The 20,601-nt window shown below is 39.1% G+C and overlaps 2 protein-coding genes across 3 annotated transcripts in view; both read left to right on the top strand.

Annotated features, from left to right (window-relative positions):
• The first annotated feature begins 2,331 nt into the window (after positions 1 to 2,331).
• On the top strand, positions 2,332 to 2,790 carry LOC117915263 (GPI-anchored protein LLG1-like). The gene has a single exon (XM_034830817.1). The coding sequence runs from the start codon at positions 2,332 to 2,334 to the stop codon at positions 2,788 to 2,790; it is 459 nt and encodes a 152-aa protein (XP_034686708.1).
• A 3,005-nt stretch (positions 2,791 to 5,795) lies between these two features.
• LOC117914643 (2-isopropylmalate synthase A-like) overlaps positions 5,796 to 20,601 on the top strand; it is a 51,416-nt gene continuing 36,610 nt past the window's right edge. Inside the window, exons 1-3 of one of the 2 annotated variants that reach the window (XM_034830058.1) lie at positions 5,796 to 6,581; positions 16,194 to 16,407; positions 16,495 to 16,575. In XM_034830058.1, coding sequence (XP_034685949.1) covers positions 5,878 to 6,581; positions 16,194 to 16,407; positions 16,495 to 16,575 — 999 coding nt within the window. In that variant the 5' untranslated portion in view covers positions 5,796 to 5,877. The remainder of the gene's footprint in view (positions 6,582 to 16,193; positions 16,408 to 16,494; positions 16,576 to 20,601) is intronic. The other variant, XM_034830057.1, reaches the window with a different exon arrangement.

The raw sequence follows: 20,601 nt of genomic DNA, 5'->3' as shown, positions 1-20,601 counted from the left end.
ATAGTCGGAAGCACTTCGGACACCCTCGGTAGCACCTCCCACCATAGTTGAATAACAAAGCAAGTAGTGCTGATTACCACTTGCAGGGAACTTGGCCATTCTGTCCCTTCCGACTTCACTAATAATCTGGCCCATTGGAGCTCCTTAAAAGCAACAGTGCTTTCATCCACTACAACAAAGCCCCCACAGCAGTCTCCAATCTTTTTAAAAACTTCTCGGCTCCAAAGGTGCAATAGTAATCCCATCACTCTCACCCAAACTTCCTTAAGATGTTCACAACTTTGAGAACACCCCACTTGGGTCTCACATTTCCAAGTGCAGAATCAAATCCTTAAAACATCATAAACCTCTTAATAACACTTTGTTTGCCTCTGTTTTATTCTCAAACTCAATCAAAACAAAAGGGCCCCCCATCCTCACGAACTTTACTTCTCCTTTGAGTTTCTAGTGACTTTTTCCCCAGCTTTTCAGATCACACAGGTGTGGAACTGAAACCAAAGTCTCTCCCCATCTCCCAACCAGGCATTGATCCAACAACTCCCTTTCTTGTGACACGTCTTCTTCTCCTAGTTGTAGCCATGCTGCTTCGCCTAGCCTTCTCACTCTTGAAACTCCTCTTGTATTCACCGCATCAACGTAGGATTTTTCTTTCTTCTCCTTAGAATCCCCATCTCTGCTCTCAGTCTTAGAGGAATCAGAAACTTCCCTGGGCTCATCACGTGTCGATATTCCAAGTGAGAAGTTTTTCAGCCAACAAAGCCCAACCTCCCAAAAAACCTTTTCCTTCTGGGAACATTAAACAATGTCTCTTTGCATCCGAGTCAACCACTGAACACAATAAAAATTTGTCGGCCTCATTTGCTCGACATTCTAGTTTAAACTTCATACCTCCATCCTCCCAACTTTTGACGAATTTCTGCCCAAACTCACCCCTATAGTTAGCCTCCACTCCCTCCAATAGCCAGGACAAGCTGGAACTTCCAAACCTTATCCACGAAGTGAATTCTCTGCTTCTTTCCACAATGATCCCCTTTAGTTTCTTCCCAAGCACATCCACAGAAATTTCAAAAGACTTGGAGTCTACTGCAAACCAACAACTCCCTCCTCTTTTCCCCATGTTCTTAGGATCTATATCTCATACTATATTTAATCAATTAGAACATGTAAAACTACATTTGTTTAATGAGATAAGATGTGATGAGGTATCAACTAATTTTTTTGTAATGAAAAATAAGGCTTCTAAATTACCTTCTGAAATGCCCAAGAATCTTGATTGATTATTTCACAAATCAATTTTCTTATTTTAAGTCATGAATGAAACTACAAATACAAGAACATTTTTTTTTCTCATAGGACAAAAGTCTTGATATTCGTTTTCACATAGAAAAACTTCGAGAAAATACTTTTTTCTTAGAAAGAATAATGTATGTGTAGACCCCCTATTTTAAACCAAGTGTATTGGTTCAATGATATGATTTTTATTATTATTACTTTCTTTTATTATTTTTATAAGTTGAAGCAAGGTGGCATTTCAAGAAGGATTCGGGAGTGGAATTCAGTGAGGAGGGGGGGACCCCTTTCTGCAAGGAGAACAGCTTCAAAGACACGGCAAAGAGACATGGGCAGACCATGCTGGTGGTCAGGGACGCCATGCTTGCTGAGCGGAGGAACAGTAAAGCAAGTAGTGACTTGCCAAAGAAGAGAGAAATAGAGAAAAAAGAAAAAAAGAAAGCAAAGGAGCTGGTGCGAGAGGGAGGGGGGTGCTGGCCGTTTGAAAGGAGTTTTTTTTTTAGCAGTTCCAAGGACGGTTTTCAAAGAAGGAAGTGAGCAGCTGCTGGGGGGGAAACAAAGGAGAACTAGAGAGTTGAGTTTCTTGAGGAACATTTGAAAGAGATTTTGAGCTGAGTATTTACCCGATACTGAGCAATAAGTTGCAGCCCAAAAAAACACCCAGCTGAAGAAAAGACCTTCAGGTTTGGTTACTATGGTTTTCGCGTATGTTTTTCCACTCCTCATACTTTTCGTATCTCATTCTCTTGGATTTTTAATTCTGTTTATTGAGTTGTTGTGGTCTGTTGATTTTTGGTTTAATATTTGAAGGGATTGTTGTATTTTTGTGCTCTGTTTTTATGCATATCCTCTGTTTTTAACCCACTGCACCGAATCCATCTCCCTCCACGTTCTTTTTCATCACCTTTTCTCTCTCTACAATTTTAGAAAGCCTGCGCTCCAATTTGCAAAACCACCAATCCAAGCGGACCTCATCAGAAGAAGAAGGTGGTGGTTTGGGAGCACCAGATCGATCGACAGATCAATCCCCAAACATCAACAATGGCCTTCAATCCATGTCTCTCTCTGCTCTTCCTCTTCTTTCTCACTCGCTTGGTCACCTCCACTTCCTCTTCTTTCATTTCTCATGACGTCCTTCAATCTCATGAATCTACTGGTTGTACCCTCCTCCAAACCAAAAAGAGTTGCCTTGTGAACTTTGAATTTTTGAATTACACAATCATCACAAGCCAGTGTGAAGGACCCCAGTACTCACCCAAGCTCTGTTGTGGTGCCTTTAAGGACTTTGCTTGCCCTTATGCTGATGAGTTGAATGATTTGACAAATGATTGCGCCTCAACCATGTTCAGCTACATAAACCTCTATGGAAAATACCCACCTGGCCTGTTTGTTAGTGAGTGTCGAGAAGGAAAGGAAGGTCTGGAGTGTCCTGCTCAGGCACCATCAACTGAATCTGCTAAAGATTCTGTTAATGCAAGCAGAGGTCAGATAGTCTCATAGTCTCTTCTTACTCAATGCTAACACTGTTGGTTGGCTTCCTAGTGTTATTATTCCACTTGTCTTGAAAGATGAAATATGACTGCCCACATGTACTGTTTTACATATATATTTTTCACCTAAATATTTTGAAAATTCATGGTCTCCTTTAAGGTCCCGAATCTACCTAGCCTTCATAGTGGTAGCAGGAGCATAATAAAAGAAAAAAATAAGAGTAATGTATTGCATGGCAGACATGAAACTATTTAAATAATTGGTGAATTAAAAGTCAAAGATATGAGTTTTTTATATTATTTTTTATTCTTCATCAATGGCATGGTTCCAACAGGCTTCAAGATGGTTTTTTATTATTTTTTTTCTCTTTTCTCCCACGTGTCATCTTCTTAATTCCACTTTACATGTTAAAAATTTCATTTTTTTTTTAAAGTCATGTTATCAAATAATTCTTTTAAAATCCCAACGTTTCAAATTCATTCATTTATTTTATCTATTTTATTCATTTATTTTTTATTTGTCTATTTATTTATTTATTTAAAAATTTCAATCATTAAAATTCAGTTATTCAGAAATATGATTTTCTAATTTAAAATTCAATTTCAAAAATTCCACTATTCACTTTCATCCGTTTAAATATTATTTATTATTATTATTATTATTATTATTATTATTATTATCCCATATTTATTTAATTATCTCATTTAAAAATTCAAATCATTCAAATTCAGTTATTCAAAAATCTAATGTTCTAATTTAATATTCAATCTCAAAAATTCCACTATTCATTTTTTTGTTCGTTTAAATGTTATTTCCATTAATTAGCATTATTATTCCATATTTACCTATTTATTTCTCTTAAAAATCTCAATCATTAAGGTCTAATTCTTCAAAATTCCGATTTCTAAATTTAGCTATTTGAAACTCCAATTGTCCAATCTCCGAACTTAATTTTCAGTTTCTCATGCTCCAAATTTCGTATTTATCCCGCTACTTATTATTATCATTATCATTATCATTTTATTCATTATTTCTATAAATTCCGCCTTCGAATGATTTCTAAGATTTCCAATTTTTACACATCAACTTTCATAATTTCTACGTCTCAAATAACTTACGATTCTGATCCTTTTCAAAATTTAACTCCCATAATCCCAATTTTCGTGACTTAATTTCTCTTAAAAATCCCGAACTTTCAAATAATTCTTCAAAATCCCAATTGTCTTTCAAATTTAATTTCTAAAAATTCTCATTCTTACATTTAATTCATAAGAATCTTATTTTCAAATAATCTCTAAGATTCTGATTCTCAAATAAATTTCAAAAATCCAGTTTCCCTTTGAACAATTTTAATCCCTGTTTAGTGATGCATGTGATATGCTTTGTGCTCTATATGGTGTACTAACCCTCTCTATTGATAGCGCGTGGTGGCTCGTCGCCCAGGTATGTACCCATTTTCCCTCTAATCGTTGTCTATGCATGTCTCGATTCTTATGTGTGCATGATCATTCAGGATATTCATTGATTTACTCGTCAATTGCCATGTCAGCTTCATTTTATTAGTAGAGACCCGACTTTAGGGACTTGGGTGCTATAGTCTTTTACCGTGCCTTCCCGATAAGTAACCTGACCCCCGAGCCCGATCCGGTTTTTCGGAGACCACATTTTCCAAAACAAGGAGTCACACTTAGGGTTTTTCTTTCTTATTTTGTTTACCCTTTTAAAAATAAAACAAAAATAAGTGGCGACTCCAAGTCATTTTCTTAATCAATAAAAATCATTTTTCAAATTAAAATCGAGCTCGCCATCGAGTGGGAAACGCATGAGCCGAAATGCGGGGTCCACAGTATGTTTCTTTTGTATTCAAACAGAGAAGAAAAAAAACATATCTCTCTCACTTAGAATTAAAAAATTAATTCTAAGTAAATCTTAATATATTATAGGAACTTAAGGATAAGTGTTATTTTTTTGGTAATAATATTTATATTTTTAGTCATTTTAAGAGGGGGGAAATTTCCATTATGATATTTATTTTCCTAAAAATTCTTAACCATGTAAGGGAATTTTTTCTTTTATTGGAGATTTAACATGCCTCTAAGCCTTACATGTTGAATATAATATTCTCAATATTTATTGAATTAATTGGTTAAAAGGGATCAAATAATCCCTATATTTGTGAATTTAATATCTTTCATGTTTTTGTTTAAATAATAACCCATTTTTTTTTGACATAAATGTCCTTAACTATTTTAATATTTACATATAGGTTTTAAAAGAAATGATTATTTTTATAAGAAAAGAATAAAAATATTTTTGTCAAAATGTGACAAAAAAATGATGAAAGATTAGATTTCCATTCCCCAATTGCCCAAATTGGAAAAATATTTTAATCAAATAACCCATATTTATTCTACCTTCTCCTCTCCATAACTAAACATGCACAAGTTTAATGAAGATAAACATTATTTATTTATTTATTTCTACCATTCATTTTGCTTTCCATTAAAAAAATAATAATAATCCTAAGGTTGGGAGACATCACATTATAATGCCCAAGTTGAAGAAACATTTTATGATTGAATCCTAGTAAATTGTCATTCAAGCAAAGGATTTTGCGTCACCTATGATGATTTTAGAATTAATTGATTAAAAAATATAAAATAATCATCTATTTATAAATTTAATCTTTTGTTTAAAAAATAATATATAAATATTTTAAAAATTTAAAATATTTATATATAAATTTAAGAAAAAGTTATTTTTATGATAAAATAATAAAGATATTTTGGTCAATACGACAAAAATAAAAATAAAAATGATGGGGTCAAAATTTTAAAATGGTTTTCAATTGTTGTTTTAATAAACTAACCCATAATTTGATGGTTTCCAAATATTGCTTTTTATAATATACATTGTGTTTGGGCAAGTGTTCAGAGAAATTCCGTGACGCTAATGGTGGCGGCTGGCCCTGACAGGGTTAAAAGGCCAATATTGTCTGGGCCCACTCTGGTATTTCACTTTTATCCGTCTACTCTCTGCCAGTCCTCCTCTCTGCTCTAGGGTTTAAGCTCTTCTCTCTTTCTTCAATCTTTTTCCATGGCCTCGATCTTGTTAAACCCTACCTTCTCCACCACCACCGCTGCTACCACTACTTCCAAGCTCAACCACCCTTCCTTCTCCACCACCCCCATTTCCTGTTCCAAAGGCATTCTCAAAGCCCCCATTCCCTCCACCCTCTTCTTTAAACCTCCTTCCCACTCCCTACCCACAAAAGTCCTCTCTCACAGGTTGCCAGTCCGCTCTGCTCTCCGCCCCGAATACATCCCCAACCGCATCGATGACCCCAACTACGTTCGCATCTTCGACACCACCCTCCGAGACGGCGAGCAGTCCCCCGGCGCCACCATGACCAGCAAGGAGAAGCTCGACATTGCCCGCCAGCTGGCGAAGCTCGGCGTCGATATTATCGAGGCCGGGTTTCCCGCGGCGTCGAAGGATGATCTTGACGCGGTGAAGATTATCGCGAAAGAGGTGGGCAATGCGGTAGATGAGAATGGGCATGTGCCGGTGATTTGCGGGCTGGCGAGGTGTAATAGAAACGATATTAGCACGGCGTGGGAGGCAGTGAAGTATGCGAAGAGGCCGCGGATTCATACTTTTATTGCGACGAGTGAGATTCATATGAAGTATAAGCTGAAGAAGAGTGAGAAGGAGGTGATAGAGATTGCAAGGGAGATGGTGAAGTATGCCAGGAGTTTGGGGTGTGATGATGTCGAGTTCAGTCCTGAAGATGCTGGCAGGTTTGATTTTATGTCTTGAATTTTTATTGAAAATTGGTGTTTGTTTGGATCTTGAGACAATGTAGGAAATTTGAAGAAACTTATTCCTCGTTTGGTAGTGCAATCATCATCGTTTCAGAGAGAAAAAATTTTGGGCATTTACTTTTGGGTCTTTATGGTTAGGAGCCTGAATTTTTATGAAATTAGGGATATCAAATTCTACAAGACATCTAATTTTTAGGATTTCCTTTTGGAAAACAGTTGACATTCAAGATACTTTTGGAGACTGCTTGAACATTCCAGAGTTTCTTACAAAACTCTGGTGATGGGCATTTCCATTGATTCTTGCTGAGAAATTGTAAGAAAATAGGAGAAACTCATTTCTTGTTGGGTAGTAAAACATCATCATTTCAGAGAGAAAAATTGTGGGTATTTACTTTTGGGTTCTTTATAGTTAAACTGCTAGAAATATGAATTTAAATAGAGGTATAAATGCAAACATCTCATTTTTAGTGTTTTCTTTTGACAAACAGTTGGTGGTTTTAACATTCCAAATTGTTCTGGACAGTGCTGGAGCATTCTAGGGTTTCTTGTGAAACTCTGGTGGAGGGCATTTCCACTCTTGCAACTTTGGTGGCCTGATTGTGACAATCGGGAATGGGGTCTAGTGGACTAAGAAAGAATGGGAAGAGAAAAAGAGGTGGGTGAGGGGAAGGAGGGACCTATCCTTATTACTTTCTGTGTTATTTGGTTGGAAAGGACCAGGATCTTTGAAGGTAGCCCAACGGCAGTGAATGCCATCTTTCTGGATGTTAGCTACTAACTAGTTCTTGGAAGCTCCCTTTAGCATCATGTAACAAGAAGATTGGATTTCGTTTTGCCTACCAGATAGGAGACCTGTGGATATATGGGTTGAGTGGGTTGCTCCACCAGTTTCTGTTTCTAAATCTCAGTTTTAATGGGTGCTGCTTAGGCAATTCAGGTCACAGAGGGGCATTGGTGGACTGATAAAGGGCCTTTTTTTTTTTTGATAATCAAGGAACCTTCCATGGGAACCTAAACCTCGGGGTGTTGACCCTCCTGCAACAACCAACATCGGGTAAATTTGGGGTATCATCAGTGGTAGGATTCAAACCCAAGACCATGTGCTACTTACTGGGATCACACTTCCCAGTGTTCGTTTTGACCAACTGGGCTACCCTAGCGGGTTGTTGGACTGATAAGAGACCATGAGTGAAACCATTTGAGCTTTCTCAAAGAAATTCAAGTTCTGACTAGTTTTTTTAGGAGAAAAGTACTTGCTTAAGGGTTTCAAAGTTAGAAGAGAGTTAAGTATGACAAATTTACTTGTGGAGGGGGAATTTAACCATGTTCTTTTCTTGGTTGCTAGCAGTTCTGGATCTTGGAGATATATGACCATTGGGTACAGAGGATTGTGGACCTTGGAAACCTTGATCAACTAATTGGAAATGTAATTGGGTTGCTCTATCTTGTGGAGCATAGATTGACAAACTAGAAAGATACACTGCTTCCATTAGGGTGCAAAGCCAAAGGTTTGGTGCTGTGGAGACTTTTTTTTTTTTTTTTGATCAGAAACGAAGAAAAATATATTATAAGAAGAAAAGATACAAGAGAAGGAAGAGATACAAGAGAAAAAGAAGAAATAAGAGAAGGATGAGAGGTCCTTCCCACAAAAACAAAACTGAACAAAAGAGAAAACACCCAACTTTAGAAAACTAAATACAAAGAAAAACCCCAACACTCTCAAACTTTTGAAACGTAAACTGCAGTCTAGTTGAGTTGTAAAACATTAAGAGGAATTCCGCTAAAAGCTGCAGTACAAGAGGCCCAAAGAGAGGAATAGAAAAGAAGCAAGTCCCATAACATCTCTTCCGTTATCCCCTTATCCTAAAAAATCCTATTGTTTCTCTCTTACCACACCATCCATAACAAAGTGAGGCAAACAATTTGCCAAAGTGTCTTGCTTCTTAATGAATTCTCAAAACCTTTAAAAGCAATAACCATTATGTTCACAATACTCCTTGGAGGGACCCAAGCCAACCCTGCTAGATTGAACAACTTGTGCCAGAGTCCAATGATAATAAGACAATGAAGAAAAAGGTGGTCGATCGATTCTCCATTTCCTTTGTAAAGAATGCACCATTGAGGATAGAGGGATTTGTAGGGTCTTCTCAATGACAACTTGTCATTGGTGTTTACCTTCCCATATACTACTAACCAAGTGAGGGCCTTAACCTTTGAGGGGGCTTTTGAACTCCACAAAAACTTGGCCGGAAGGAACAAGATAGGATTTGAGACTTTTTTTTTTTTTTTTTGATAAGTAAAAAGATATGCATTAATAAAGAGGCAAAAAGCCACAAAACATACAGGGGGTATACAAGGCGGCTAGGGCCTAAAAAAAACAGAGACAAAAAGAAACACCTCCCCTTAAGTGGATGTTACCTACTCCAAGAAGCTTATAAGAGAGAAAGCCTCCTCACCTAAGTACAATTTGGCCCAACTCCACAAATTACAGACAAAAAAATTCTTTAACTTCTGAATATTCAACACACCCCCCTTAAAAGCTAATCTATTCCTCTCCTTCCATACCGTCCAAAAAATACACAATGGAATGGATTCCCAAACCTTTTTTCTTTTCTTCCCCACAAAGGAGCCCCTCCAACTAATTAAGACCTCCTTTACAGTTTCTGGAAAGACCCATTTAACATCTACTAACCCAAGGACAATATCCCACAAAGCTCTAACCGCTATACAATGTATAGGAATATGATTTATATTTTCTTCTTCACATCCACACAAAAAACAACAATTCAGAAGTTGCATCCCTTTTCTTTGGAGTCTATCCAGGGTAAGCACCTTCCCCAACATCGCCTCCCAAGCAAAGAAGGCGACTTTAGTTGGCACCCTAGCCACCCAAATACTTCTTGAAGGAAAGCTGGTATCATTAGGATTGGTCAACAAGCTATAAGCTTCCTTGACCTTGAACTGACCATTTCTTCCTTGCCTCCAAATAATTGAGTCTTCCTCCAAAGAAGGCCTATGACCCCTCAGCACATGGAGCAAATCCCCAACCATATTTAGCTCCCAATCATTGAAGTCCCTAAAAAAATTTAGGTTCCAACCTACTTGACCAGAATTTTGGTCCCACATTTCCTCAACCGTTGAACTCCTTTAAACAGCCATGACGAAGAGATGAGGGAAGCAATGGGACAGCGCTGTATCAGTACACCAAACATCTGTCCAAAATCTGATCTTAGTGTCCTTCCTAGCTCAGAATATCATGTTATCCCAGCACCAATCTGATTCCTTCCAAATCTCCTTCCAAACCCTTACTCCAACCGCCCCATTAGCCTTCTTTGGCCGCCATCCAAGACCCTCTTGCCCATACTTCACCGTAATCACTTGTTTCCAAAGATTATCTTTGTCACAAGCATACCTCCATATCCACTTGCCAAGCAAGGCTTTCTTCAACATGGCTAGCTTCCTAAGGCCTAGCCCACCTTTTTCCTTGTTTGTACAAACCACCTCCCAATTAACTAGATGAATTTTCCCTTCCAAATTTCCCCCTCCCCACAGGAAGTCCCTTTGCACTTTTTCTAGCCTTCTAGCAACAATCTTGGGCATTATGAAAATAGACATTTGATAGATTGGCATGCTAGCCAAATTACTTTTTATTGAAGTGATTCTTCCCCCTTTGGAGATATATTGCCGTTTCCAAAGCGCAAGTTTCCTCCTTACTCTCTCTTCCACCCCATCCCACATATAAGGAGTTCTATTAGGAACCCCTAGAGGAAGTCCCAAATACTGAGAGGGTAAGGACCCCACCCTACAGCCTAACTCAACAACCAACTCTTCAATCTCCTCCACCTTTCCAACTGGGATAACTTCACTTTTGGCTAAGTTAATCCTTAGACTTGAAGCCGCTTCAAACCAAAGTAAAATCCAACTTAAATGAGTTAGATGCTCCTTACTAGCCTAACAAAACACAATCGTGTCATCAGCAAAAAATAAGTGGGAGATGTTCAAAGAGGATCTACTGTCCCCCCTAATGTTACACCCTAATAAAAATCCCCCCTCCACGGCTCTCCAATAAAAGCATCCAACACTTTTATCCCCATGACAAAGAGATAAGGAGATAGGGGATCTCCTTGTCTAAGGCCCTTAGTGCTAGGAAAGAAGCCAGCAGACACCCCATTAACCAAAACTAAGAATTTGGCTGAAGACAAGCAACTCCACATCCACCCCAACCACTTAGACCCAAAGCCCATCTTTTGCAAAACCTTTAACAAAAACCTCCAATTGATGCTGTCATAAGCTTTTTCTATGTCCAATTTGCAAATAAGACCCTTTTCTTTTCGTTTCTGCCATGAGTCTATCACTTCATTTGCAATTAAGGAAGCATCAAGAATTTGTCTTCCCATCACAAAGGCATTTTGAGAAGTGGATACCACATTTCCAACCACTTTCTTAAGCTTGTTAGCTAGCACTTTAGCCAATAACTTATAAAGCCCCCCCAGAAGACTAATAGGTCTAAAATCTCCAAGGTCTTCAGCCCCACTTTTCTTGGGAATCAAAACCAGAAAAGTATTGTTGAGACTCTTGAGGAAGGAGCTATGCTCGTGGAATTCCTTGAACATTTCTAGGATCTCCTCTTTAACAAAGTCCCAACAACTTTGTCAAAAGCCATAGTAAAGCCATCCGGACCAAGCGCTTTATCCCCGTTCATCTCCATCAAAGCCGTATGAACTTCATTCTCTGTAAAAAGACTCTCCAGATTCTCCGCTTCTTGCTGACTTATTTGATCAAGCTGAAGCCTCCCAATGTCCGCCTTCCACCTTCCACCCCGTATCTTCTAAAAGCAGCTCATGAAAAGTATTAGCAATTCCTTCCCTAACCTCCTGCTCCTCTGAAAGCCAATCCCCATTGATCTTAATTCTATCCAAAGAATTGTTTCTACGATGAGCACTTGCCATACGATGGAAGAAACCCGTGTTTCTATCCCCCTCCCTCAGCCAAATCTCCCTTGAAAGCTGTCTCCAGTGAGTTTCCTCTAGAAGCACTCACTTTTTGTAATTTTCTTTTGCTTCTTTTTTTAACTCGGTTTCCTCCATAGTCAGACTTCTCTCGCTTTCCATCCAGTCCCAGAAATCCACTCGCTGCAAGGCTGAAGATTTGTTGCAATCCAGCCTCCCAAAAACTTCTCTATTCCACACTTTCAGCTTCTGCTTGATTTCCTTCATCTTAGCAGCCAATCTGAAGCTAGCACTACCCCTGACTTCTATTCCCTGCCACCAACTATGTATAAGATCTTTGAATTCCTCAACCTTAAGCCACATATTTTCGAATCTAAATGGAGTCGGGCCTCGTCTTATCCCACCCCCCACTAGAATGATTGGGAAGTGATCGGAAATCGGCCGAGGCAGCCTACTTTGAGTAACCCCATGAAATTGGTCTAACCAGCTAAGGGACACAAGAAATCTGTCCAATCTTGCCCTAGCCTGGTTATTGTGGCCCCCATTCCAGGTGAACTCTCCCCCCTATAAAGGAAGATCCACCAGCCCTAGATCATCCACAATCTCAGCAAATCTCCTCATCGCTGAGTTTATTCTCCTCTGACTGCTCCTTTCCCTTTGGTACAGAGTGATGTTAAAATCCCCCCCTAGGCACCAGGGGTCTTCCCAAAGGCCTCTAATCGCCCCAAACTCTTCCCATAGTTCATCCCTTTCCACTTTGGAGAAAAGGCCATAAACTCCCATGAACACCCAAACAACCCCATTTTCTACATTCCTAAATCTGCAAGATAAAGTAAAATGACCTTCCTCCCAATCCAGAATGTCTAGAGACCTCTTGTCCCAACAATTAGAATTCCTCCTGAAGCCCCCTCCGCATTCAGAGCTTTCCAATCTAAAAATCTCCTAGAGCCTAAACTTCTCACAATACCCTCCGACATAGATTGAATTTTTGTCTCCTGAATACAAAGTAAATCCACCATCTGGTTCCTTATAAACGCCTTCATAATTTTTCTTTTGGAGCTATTGTTTGCTCCCCTCACGTTCTAGCTCAGGATTTTTAGCTTCATTGGACAGCTACAATTTGACTCCCTTTGCCCCTGTATCGAGCCTTTCTGCTTACTCCCCCCCTCATAGTTTACAAAACACTCCAACCTCTTTAACTCCTTTTCGAACTTTGACTTTTCCAGAAGCTTTTTACTATGTATCTTCTCCTGTCTCTTTCTGATTTTAATCAAAAAACTCAGAATTTCCTTTTCTAATCCCTCCGTTGGAAATCCCAAGAAATGATTGAATTTTGCCAAACTACTCTCCTCCCATTTTTCCTCAGGCTCATTTCTCACTGCTTGTATTTCAGGTGTGCCAAAGGCCTCCTCTGTCTCCCTGACTTTATCACTGCTTCTCTTGGTTTCTCCCGAGTCCCTACAGCCATTGACCTTCTCCTTGTATCCCTCATACACTGTTAACCACAGTGTTTTATCAACCCGAATTTCCTCCTCTATATCCCCAGAACGATCGTAAAACTCCCCCTCTGGAGCCCGATCAAAATGAAAAGGAATAAGATGAGAAGCCCCCAAAGCCCTTTCTCCCCTAGAACAAAACCCTGACCCATACCTCAAGGCTTCCTCTTCGAGCGCCTTGTCTGTCACTGAATAACTAGCAAAAGTTTGCTGCTTCCTTAGATCCTCCGACTCCCATGCAACAAAGGGCTCTGTCTCTGAGGAGTTCCTGTTTCTGGAGATGATGCCCTCCAACAGATGGCCCTTCTCCTGAGAGTCATTGCTTGAGGCTTGGGCTGCTGTTGAGATTGGGCCAACCCTTACCTTTCCTTCTAATTCAATCAACTTTTGGCAGCCCATTGAAATAATTGGGCCTTTGCTTGAGGCTTGATCTTTTGATGTGATTGGGCCTTTGCTTGAGGCATGGCAGCCCACTTCTTCAGCCCACCTCCTTGACGATGGGCCTATTTCTGGTCCATCCTCTCTAGTTGCCACTCCTTTCAACTTTAAGCCCAATGATCCATTAGCCAGGCCAAGCCCACTAGCCCTCCTCGCCTCTTTTGGGCCCATAATTGGGCCTAAGGAAGATGACCCAGACAATAACTCAACGGTTGAGACTTTTGACAAGGCCAAGAAAAAAGATTTCACTGAAAACAAGCCTGATGATGACAAAGACCAATCTCTTGAATCTGCCAAAGAAGGAGAGAAAAACATTGAACTAAGGGAGGACATGATTCTCTGAAGGAGATCAATTTCTGTATCAGTAAGATTACGACGAAAATTAAAATTCCAAGACAGTGGAAAGGAATTGCTAAGGACATTTGAGACAGTGAGGTTTTTCACAGAAATAACTCTATAAAGACCAGCAAATTGAGAGCACAAAGTTTGGTTGCCCGACCAAAGATCTTCCCAAAAACGGATTCTCTTCCCATTCCCCACCACTAGGCGGACAAAAGGGGAGAAATCTTAGAAAACTTGAGCAATAGCCTTCCAAGGACATTTATGTGACCATCTAACCACCATGTTGGCATCCCATCTATTAGGATGTGTCCCATAAATACTCGTAATAACCTTATGCCAAAGACCACTTCTTTCTCTAGGGAACCTCCAAAGCCATTTCCTTAAGAGAGCAATATCTCTCAAAGAAGTCTTCCCGAAACCCAAACCTCCCAATTCCTTTGGCCTACAAACAACATCCCATTTGATAAGATGATCTTTCTTCCCTTCCCCCGCCCCAGACCAAAGAAAATCCCTTTGCAACTTCTCAATCTTTGAGGCTATTGATACTGGGATTTTGAAGAGGGAGAGGAGGTAGTTAGGGATGTGAGACAGACTTGACTGAATTAAAGTAATCCTCTCTCTCAAATACAAAAATGCCTTTTTCCAACCATCCAGCCTCCTCGATATTCTCTCAACCATCGGATTCCAAAAGCCTATTGTCTTTGGGTTCCCTCCCAATGGAAGACCTAAATAAGACAAAGGTCACTCTGACACTCTACAATAAAAACCGAGGTCAAACTAGACAACAACTCCTGCCTTGTATTAATACTTGAAATTGTGCTTTTTTCTAAGTTGATTTTTAATCCTAATACTTGCCCAAAAACCAAAAGGATAATCTTGAGGTTTTGAAGATGTTCTAGAGAGGCTTTAGAGAAAAAGATGGTGTCATCTGCAAACTGTAGCAAAGACACTCTAGTCCTGTCCCTTCCCACAAAGATGCCCTTAGTTAGCCCGATTTCCTCTACTCTGATCATCAACCTACTTAGAACATTTGCTACTAAAGTAAAAGGAAAGGAGAAAGGGGGTCTCCTTGTCTCAAACCTCTAGAGCCTTAACCCAACCCTTTGCATTCCCATTAACTAGGATTGCAAAACTTGATGAAGACAAACAACCCCTCATCCAAGATCTCCATTTCGGGCTAATCCTCTTCCTTTCTAGCACATGATCTAAAAAGCCCCAATTCATGTGATCATAGGCCTTCTCAAAATCGATTTTGAAGACCATCCCTTCCTCTCTTGACCTTCGTTTCTTATCCACCACTTTGTTGACTATCAACACAGCATCCAAAATGTGTCTCTCTTCAACAAAGGCTCCTTGAGAGCCAAAGATTGTTTCATGGAGGACTTTGCGTAAATGCCCTGATAAGACTTTAACAATTATCTTATATAAACTTGTAACCAAGCTAATAGGTTTAAAATCTGAAATTTTAAAGGTTTGGCTTTTCTTAGGCACTAGAGCAATGAAGGTCGCATTTGTATTTTGATTTATTATCCCATTGGTGTGGAACTCTAGAAACACCCTCATGAGGTCCTCTTTGATCACATCCTAACACTCTTGATATACTGCAATAGTAAAACCATCAGGATCAGGGGCCTTTTCCTTATTCAATTGGAAAACTGCCAATCGTACCTCCTTTTTAGAAAAAGGCCTGTCCAGTCAAACCGTACTCTCTCTAGAAATAGGGACCCAATCTAACCCTTCAACTCTCCAAGAAGCACCTTCAGGTTTGGATTAGAGTTTCCCAAAGAAATTTACAATCTCCTCTGAGATAATCTCAATGTTGCTTAAAGTCACCCCCTTCTCAGAGATCAAAGACTTAATGAACTTCCTGCTTTGCCTTCCATTGACCATTCTATTTTGGATTTTTCTTTTTTCTTTTCTCTTGGTGATTCTCCTGTGATTTGTTTTCTCTTTGTCAAAGATTTTTAATCATTCTTACTTTTATATAGTGTTGTTTCTTATAAAAGAAAAGAAAAAGGGTAGTGGAGAGGTAAAGATAATTTTTTGCTTCTAGGGTGGAGTGATCTTCCATCTTTTAGTTTTCAAACTGATATTCCATCTTTTTGGCCAGTGAAATAGATGGTTTCTATTCAGTTTCAGACAATTCAATTATGTTAGCTCTCAGTGAACAAAGAAAGGGAATAAAAATCTTGTAAATTGATTTTTGTTTTACTGGCCTTGTTTTCCATACATGATTAATTGATTAAATCATGAAATTTTATCCCCACTGAATATTGGGCACTTGCAGTGAGAGAGACATGAACTCTATTGCCTATCTGCTTCTAGTTAACTCAATTGTTTCTTATTGTTTTGGTTCTTACCAGATCTGAAAGGGAGTTTCTCTATAAGATTCTAGGGGAAGTTATTAAGGCTGGTGCAACAACACTGAACATTCCTGACACTGTGGGTTATACCGTGCCTAATGAATTCGGACAATTGATTGCTGACATAAAATCCAACACCCCTGGAATTGAAAATGTGATCATTTCAACGCACTGCCAAAATGATCTTGGGCTCTCTACTGCTAACACAATAGCGGTGCGCCATGGGTTTTCTGCTTTTCCAATTTATTGCTTAGGTCACCTTAATCATTTTGGACTCACATAGTAGCTTGTCTATATTCAGGGGGCATGTGCAGGGGCAAGACAAGTAGAAGTAACTATTAATGGAATTGGTGAAAGAGCTGGAAATGCTTCACTGGAGGAGGTGTGTTTAATCTATAGACTAGATCCTGGATTGTATATGTGAATTATGCAGAGTTAAAACATAAAATTAGTTTTCTTGAACATAATACGGTGTGTATGAATGAATATGACTTTATATCAATTCATCTACTTTTTTTGGTGTTTTTTTCTGCGAAGAGCCATAATATAATTTTTTATCAATTCATCTACTGTGGCAAAATGCTTGTATGGCTTTGATTTGGGTTGTGTGGCGTGAAAGAAATGCCAGAATTTTTGAGGATTAGGCAAGGACTTTAGAGGTTCTTTGGGATACCATTCATTTCCTTCCTTCTTTTTGGGCAACTTGCATCACAACTTTCAAGGGCATTCCCAAACTTGATTGGTTGTTGGTGTGTAGGTCCAAAAGGTGTGGGCTAGTAAGGAGAGGTTGTTTTGTGTAATTGCCTTATAGAGTATAGGTTTTTTTTTTTTAGTATTTTGGGGGTGCCACTTGTTTAGTTCTTTGTTTTTGGGAGGATTTCTCATCTTTCCTTTGTACTGTTTAATCTTTATTTAATATATTACTATGTTGTTTCTCATTTTTTTTTTTTTTAAAAGCCATTGTGTTTGTTCAAATATTCTTTTTCCATACTTAAAAATTTAGATGTTAGAGCTTGCATTGCTTAATAAAATTTTCTTTGCCCATCGAAAAGGAAATATTGTTAAATGTTTGAGTTTAAATATCACTGCCAATATGAGCCCAAAAAACATCGAGAGATGTACAGATACACAACTTAATGGAGTCATAAATCTTAGCATGAATTTATGTTCACTACTAAGCTCTCTCTAGTACTATGTCTTTTATTAAATTACAAGCCGTCTTTTTGTAGTCGCATCCTTAACACATGTTTCATTTACTCTTCCTTTTGTCCTTGTAGTACCTTGAACTTTTATTCTGGTGCATTCAGTTGGTGTGATTGTGCATGACATGACTAAAACTACCTTTACTTTTATTTTTTATTTTTAAAATTCTCTTCTGTGCTACTACTCATTCCTCTTAACATGCTAATCTTTGACTACTTGTTTGTGGATGTTGTTTCTTGATTATTATAAAATTCTCTAATGAAGAATTAGTGAACTCCTAGTTGTACTACAAAATTTTCCGTTTTATTTTTGTCACAAGGTTGTGGAAATCTAGTCAAGTTGCAGGTTCAGGTAGTGGAGGAAGGAAGGTCTCTTAGATTTTGTTGTAGGAAGATAAAGAATTTATTTGATTGGTTTAAAGCAAGTAGAAATGTAACATAAGATGATCGTCTTTTTTTTTTTTTTTTGATAACTAAAAAGCAAATATAATTAAAGTGCAAGAAAAGGTGCACTAGGTACACATGAAGTATACAAGGAATGCCAAAAAGCAAAAGAAAGAAAAAGAAACAACAAACCATCCCAAAACTAGGGGCCCAAAACAAGGACAAAGCTTGTGAGACTAATAGGCTCCCAAACTACTTAACCTAGTCCAAAGCATCAACTACTTGCTTCACCAAGGACCACTCCCCCGAGCCTCTACCTAAGGCAGATGCACAAGACCCCTTGCAAAACAAACCAAACTACGAAACCCTTACAAGTAGTAGTAGTAGACAATGAGAAAACAACCTCTTCCTTTCCACCTACCTCTCCACCTTCCAACCCCTCACCTTAGCACTAGCTAGGACACTCAAGGACCAACTCCTACCCACCCTTCCTGCAATTGCTCCCTTTTCCACTTAACTGATTGAAATTAATGGAGCACTTCGGAGCTCTCGTTCAGTGTGAGAGGCAAAGGAAGGTTTTCTCTTAGCAGTTGATTCCACCACTTTGCGACCTTTGTTTTTTTTGATAGGCAAAGACACGGAAAAAGTATATATTAATAAGAAGAGGGCGCCTAACGGACAACCCAAAGCATACAGGAAGTATACAACAGACGCCAAAAGACAAAAACTAAAGAAAGAGGGGTTAAAAAAAACACACCTGCCCTCAACTAGAGCCCAACCAGTCAAAAAAGTTGATTAAAGAATTAGACCCTTCATCTATACACGGCTTAGCCCACAACCAAAAGTTACTAACAAAAGAATATTTCAACCTTTGAATCGAGAACTACTCATTTTCAAAAGCAATCCTATTTATTTCCTTCCAAACCATCCAAAAGAGACACAAAGGGGTTGCTCTCCAAACCTTTCTTCTCTTCTTGCCCACAAAAGAGCCATTCCACCAAAGGACCTCTTTAACTGACAAAGGAAGAACCCACAACACACTAAAAAGGGTAAACAACAAGTCCCACAAAACCTTAGTCTTGGTGCAGTGAATTAGAAGGTGATCAATGGTCTTTTCAGCAGCACAACAAAGGAAACATCTATTCGGGAGTGACCAACTCCTCTTCTTTAGTTGATCCAAGGTTAAAACTTTACCCCATGGGGCTTCCCAAAAAAAAAAAGCCAACCTTAAGGGGAGCACAAGAGCTCCAAATAACGCTGTTCGGAAACGGGACTATATTGCTGCCCTCTAAAGTGCTATAACAGGCTTTAACAGAAAACAAACCATCCTTGGCCTCTTTCCACTAAACCCTATCCTCCATATTAGTGGGCACCTTCTTTCCTTGTAAGGTGACAAGGAATCTCTCCACCGTCTCCAACTCCCAATCATTAAACGGCCTAGAAAAATGTGGATTCCAGCCCTCCTCCTCCCCCGAAGCATCCCACAACGTTGCCACCCACTCCTCTTTAAATGCCACCAATGCAAACAACGAAGGGAAGGAAAGGCTTAATGTGTCATCACCACATCACCTATCCTCCCAAAATCTCACTCTTCTACCATACCCCACGGAGAAAACAAGATTGCTCTTCATTAAAGGAAAGTTCAGTGTTAAATCTTATTATACGTCTTTAAAGGTGGAGAACAACCCCTTATTTCTAGCAAAGGAGGTATGGGGTTTGTGTGCCCCTTTAAGAACTCGTTTTTTTGCTTGGGAAGCTATTTAGGGTAAAATTTCTACTGTTGATATGTTAATGAGGAGGGGTTGGTCTATGGTTAATAGATGCAATCTTTGTAAAGAGAATGAGGAATCGGCGGATCATATTCTAATTCATTGCGGTAAGACAAGGGAGCTTTGGACTGTGGTGCTCTCTTCTTTTGGGGTGGTGTGGGTGTTCCCGAACTCAGTGAGAAATTTGCTTCTTGAATGGAAAATTAAGGGCCTAGAAAAGAAGAGGAGTGTAGTTTGGAAAATGACGCCTATTTGTTTGTTTTGGTGTATTTGGGGAGAGCGAAATAGAAGAGTGTTCCAAGAAGAAGAGAAGTCAGATACGAGCTTGAAGAATCTCTTCCTTCGGTCTCTTCTTGAATGGTCTCAACAGTTCATGGACGTGGGCTATCTCTCTTTTATGAATGTGTTGGGTGTTTGATTTGTTGGTCATCTTTAGCATTTCTAGGTTTTTGTTTCTCCTTTGTTGCCTTGGGTGAGGCTTTCTTTGTATACTGCCGGTGTACATAGGGAGCGCCCCCTGTTTTGGCGTGTTTTAATATGAATTCTTCTCTTGGTTTATCAAAAAAAAAATTCCTTCCTTATTTCTTTCCAAAACCCCACACCATATCCCTTCCTTACTTCTCGGGTACACCACCCCCCTTCTTCCACTTCATACTTCCTACTAATCACTTGTTTCCATAGAGTCCCCCTTTTTTCCGTGAAACACCAACTCCACTTACCCAAAAGGGCTCTATTGAGGTTATATAGATTTCTAACACCCAAACCACCCTTCCTTTTATCAAAACAAACAATCTCCCACTTTACAAGATGAGGCTTCTTCTCCAACCCTCCCCCACCCCAAAAAAAGTCTCTTTAAATTTTCTCTAGTCTCAATCTAATCACTTGTGGCATACGCAAAAGGGACATGAAATATATGGGCATACTTGACAAAGTGCTCCGAATGAGGGTGATCCTCCCTTCTTTAGAAATAAATTGTCTTTTCCACATGACAAACCTCTTTTGGAATCTCTCCTCCACCCCATCCCAAACCATCGCTGATTTATGAGCAACCCC

This window comes from Vitis riparia, chromosome 5 (genome assembly GCF_004353265.1).
Source record: "Vitis riparia cultivar Riparia Gloire de Montpellier isolate 1030 chromosome 5, EGFV_Vit.rip_1.0, whole genome shotgun sequence".
NCBI lineage: Eukaryota > Viridiplantae > Streptophyta > Magnoliopsida > Vitales > Vitaceae > Vitis > Vitis riparia.
This window is presented reverse-complemented; position numbering and strand designations above follow the sequence as displayed.

What these genes read in the sequence shown, in the direction of transcription:
- LOC117915263 (XM_034830817.1), top strand. Translation starts at nt 2,332, where the DNA reads ATGGCCTTCAATCCATGTCTCTCTCTGCTCTTCCTCTTCTTTCTCACT.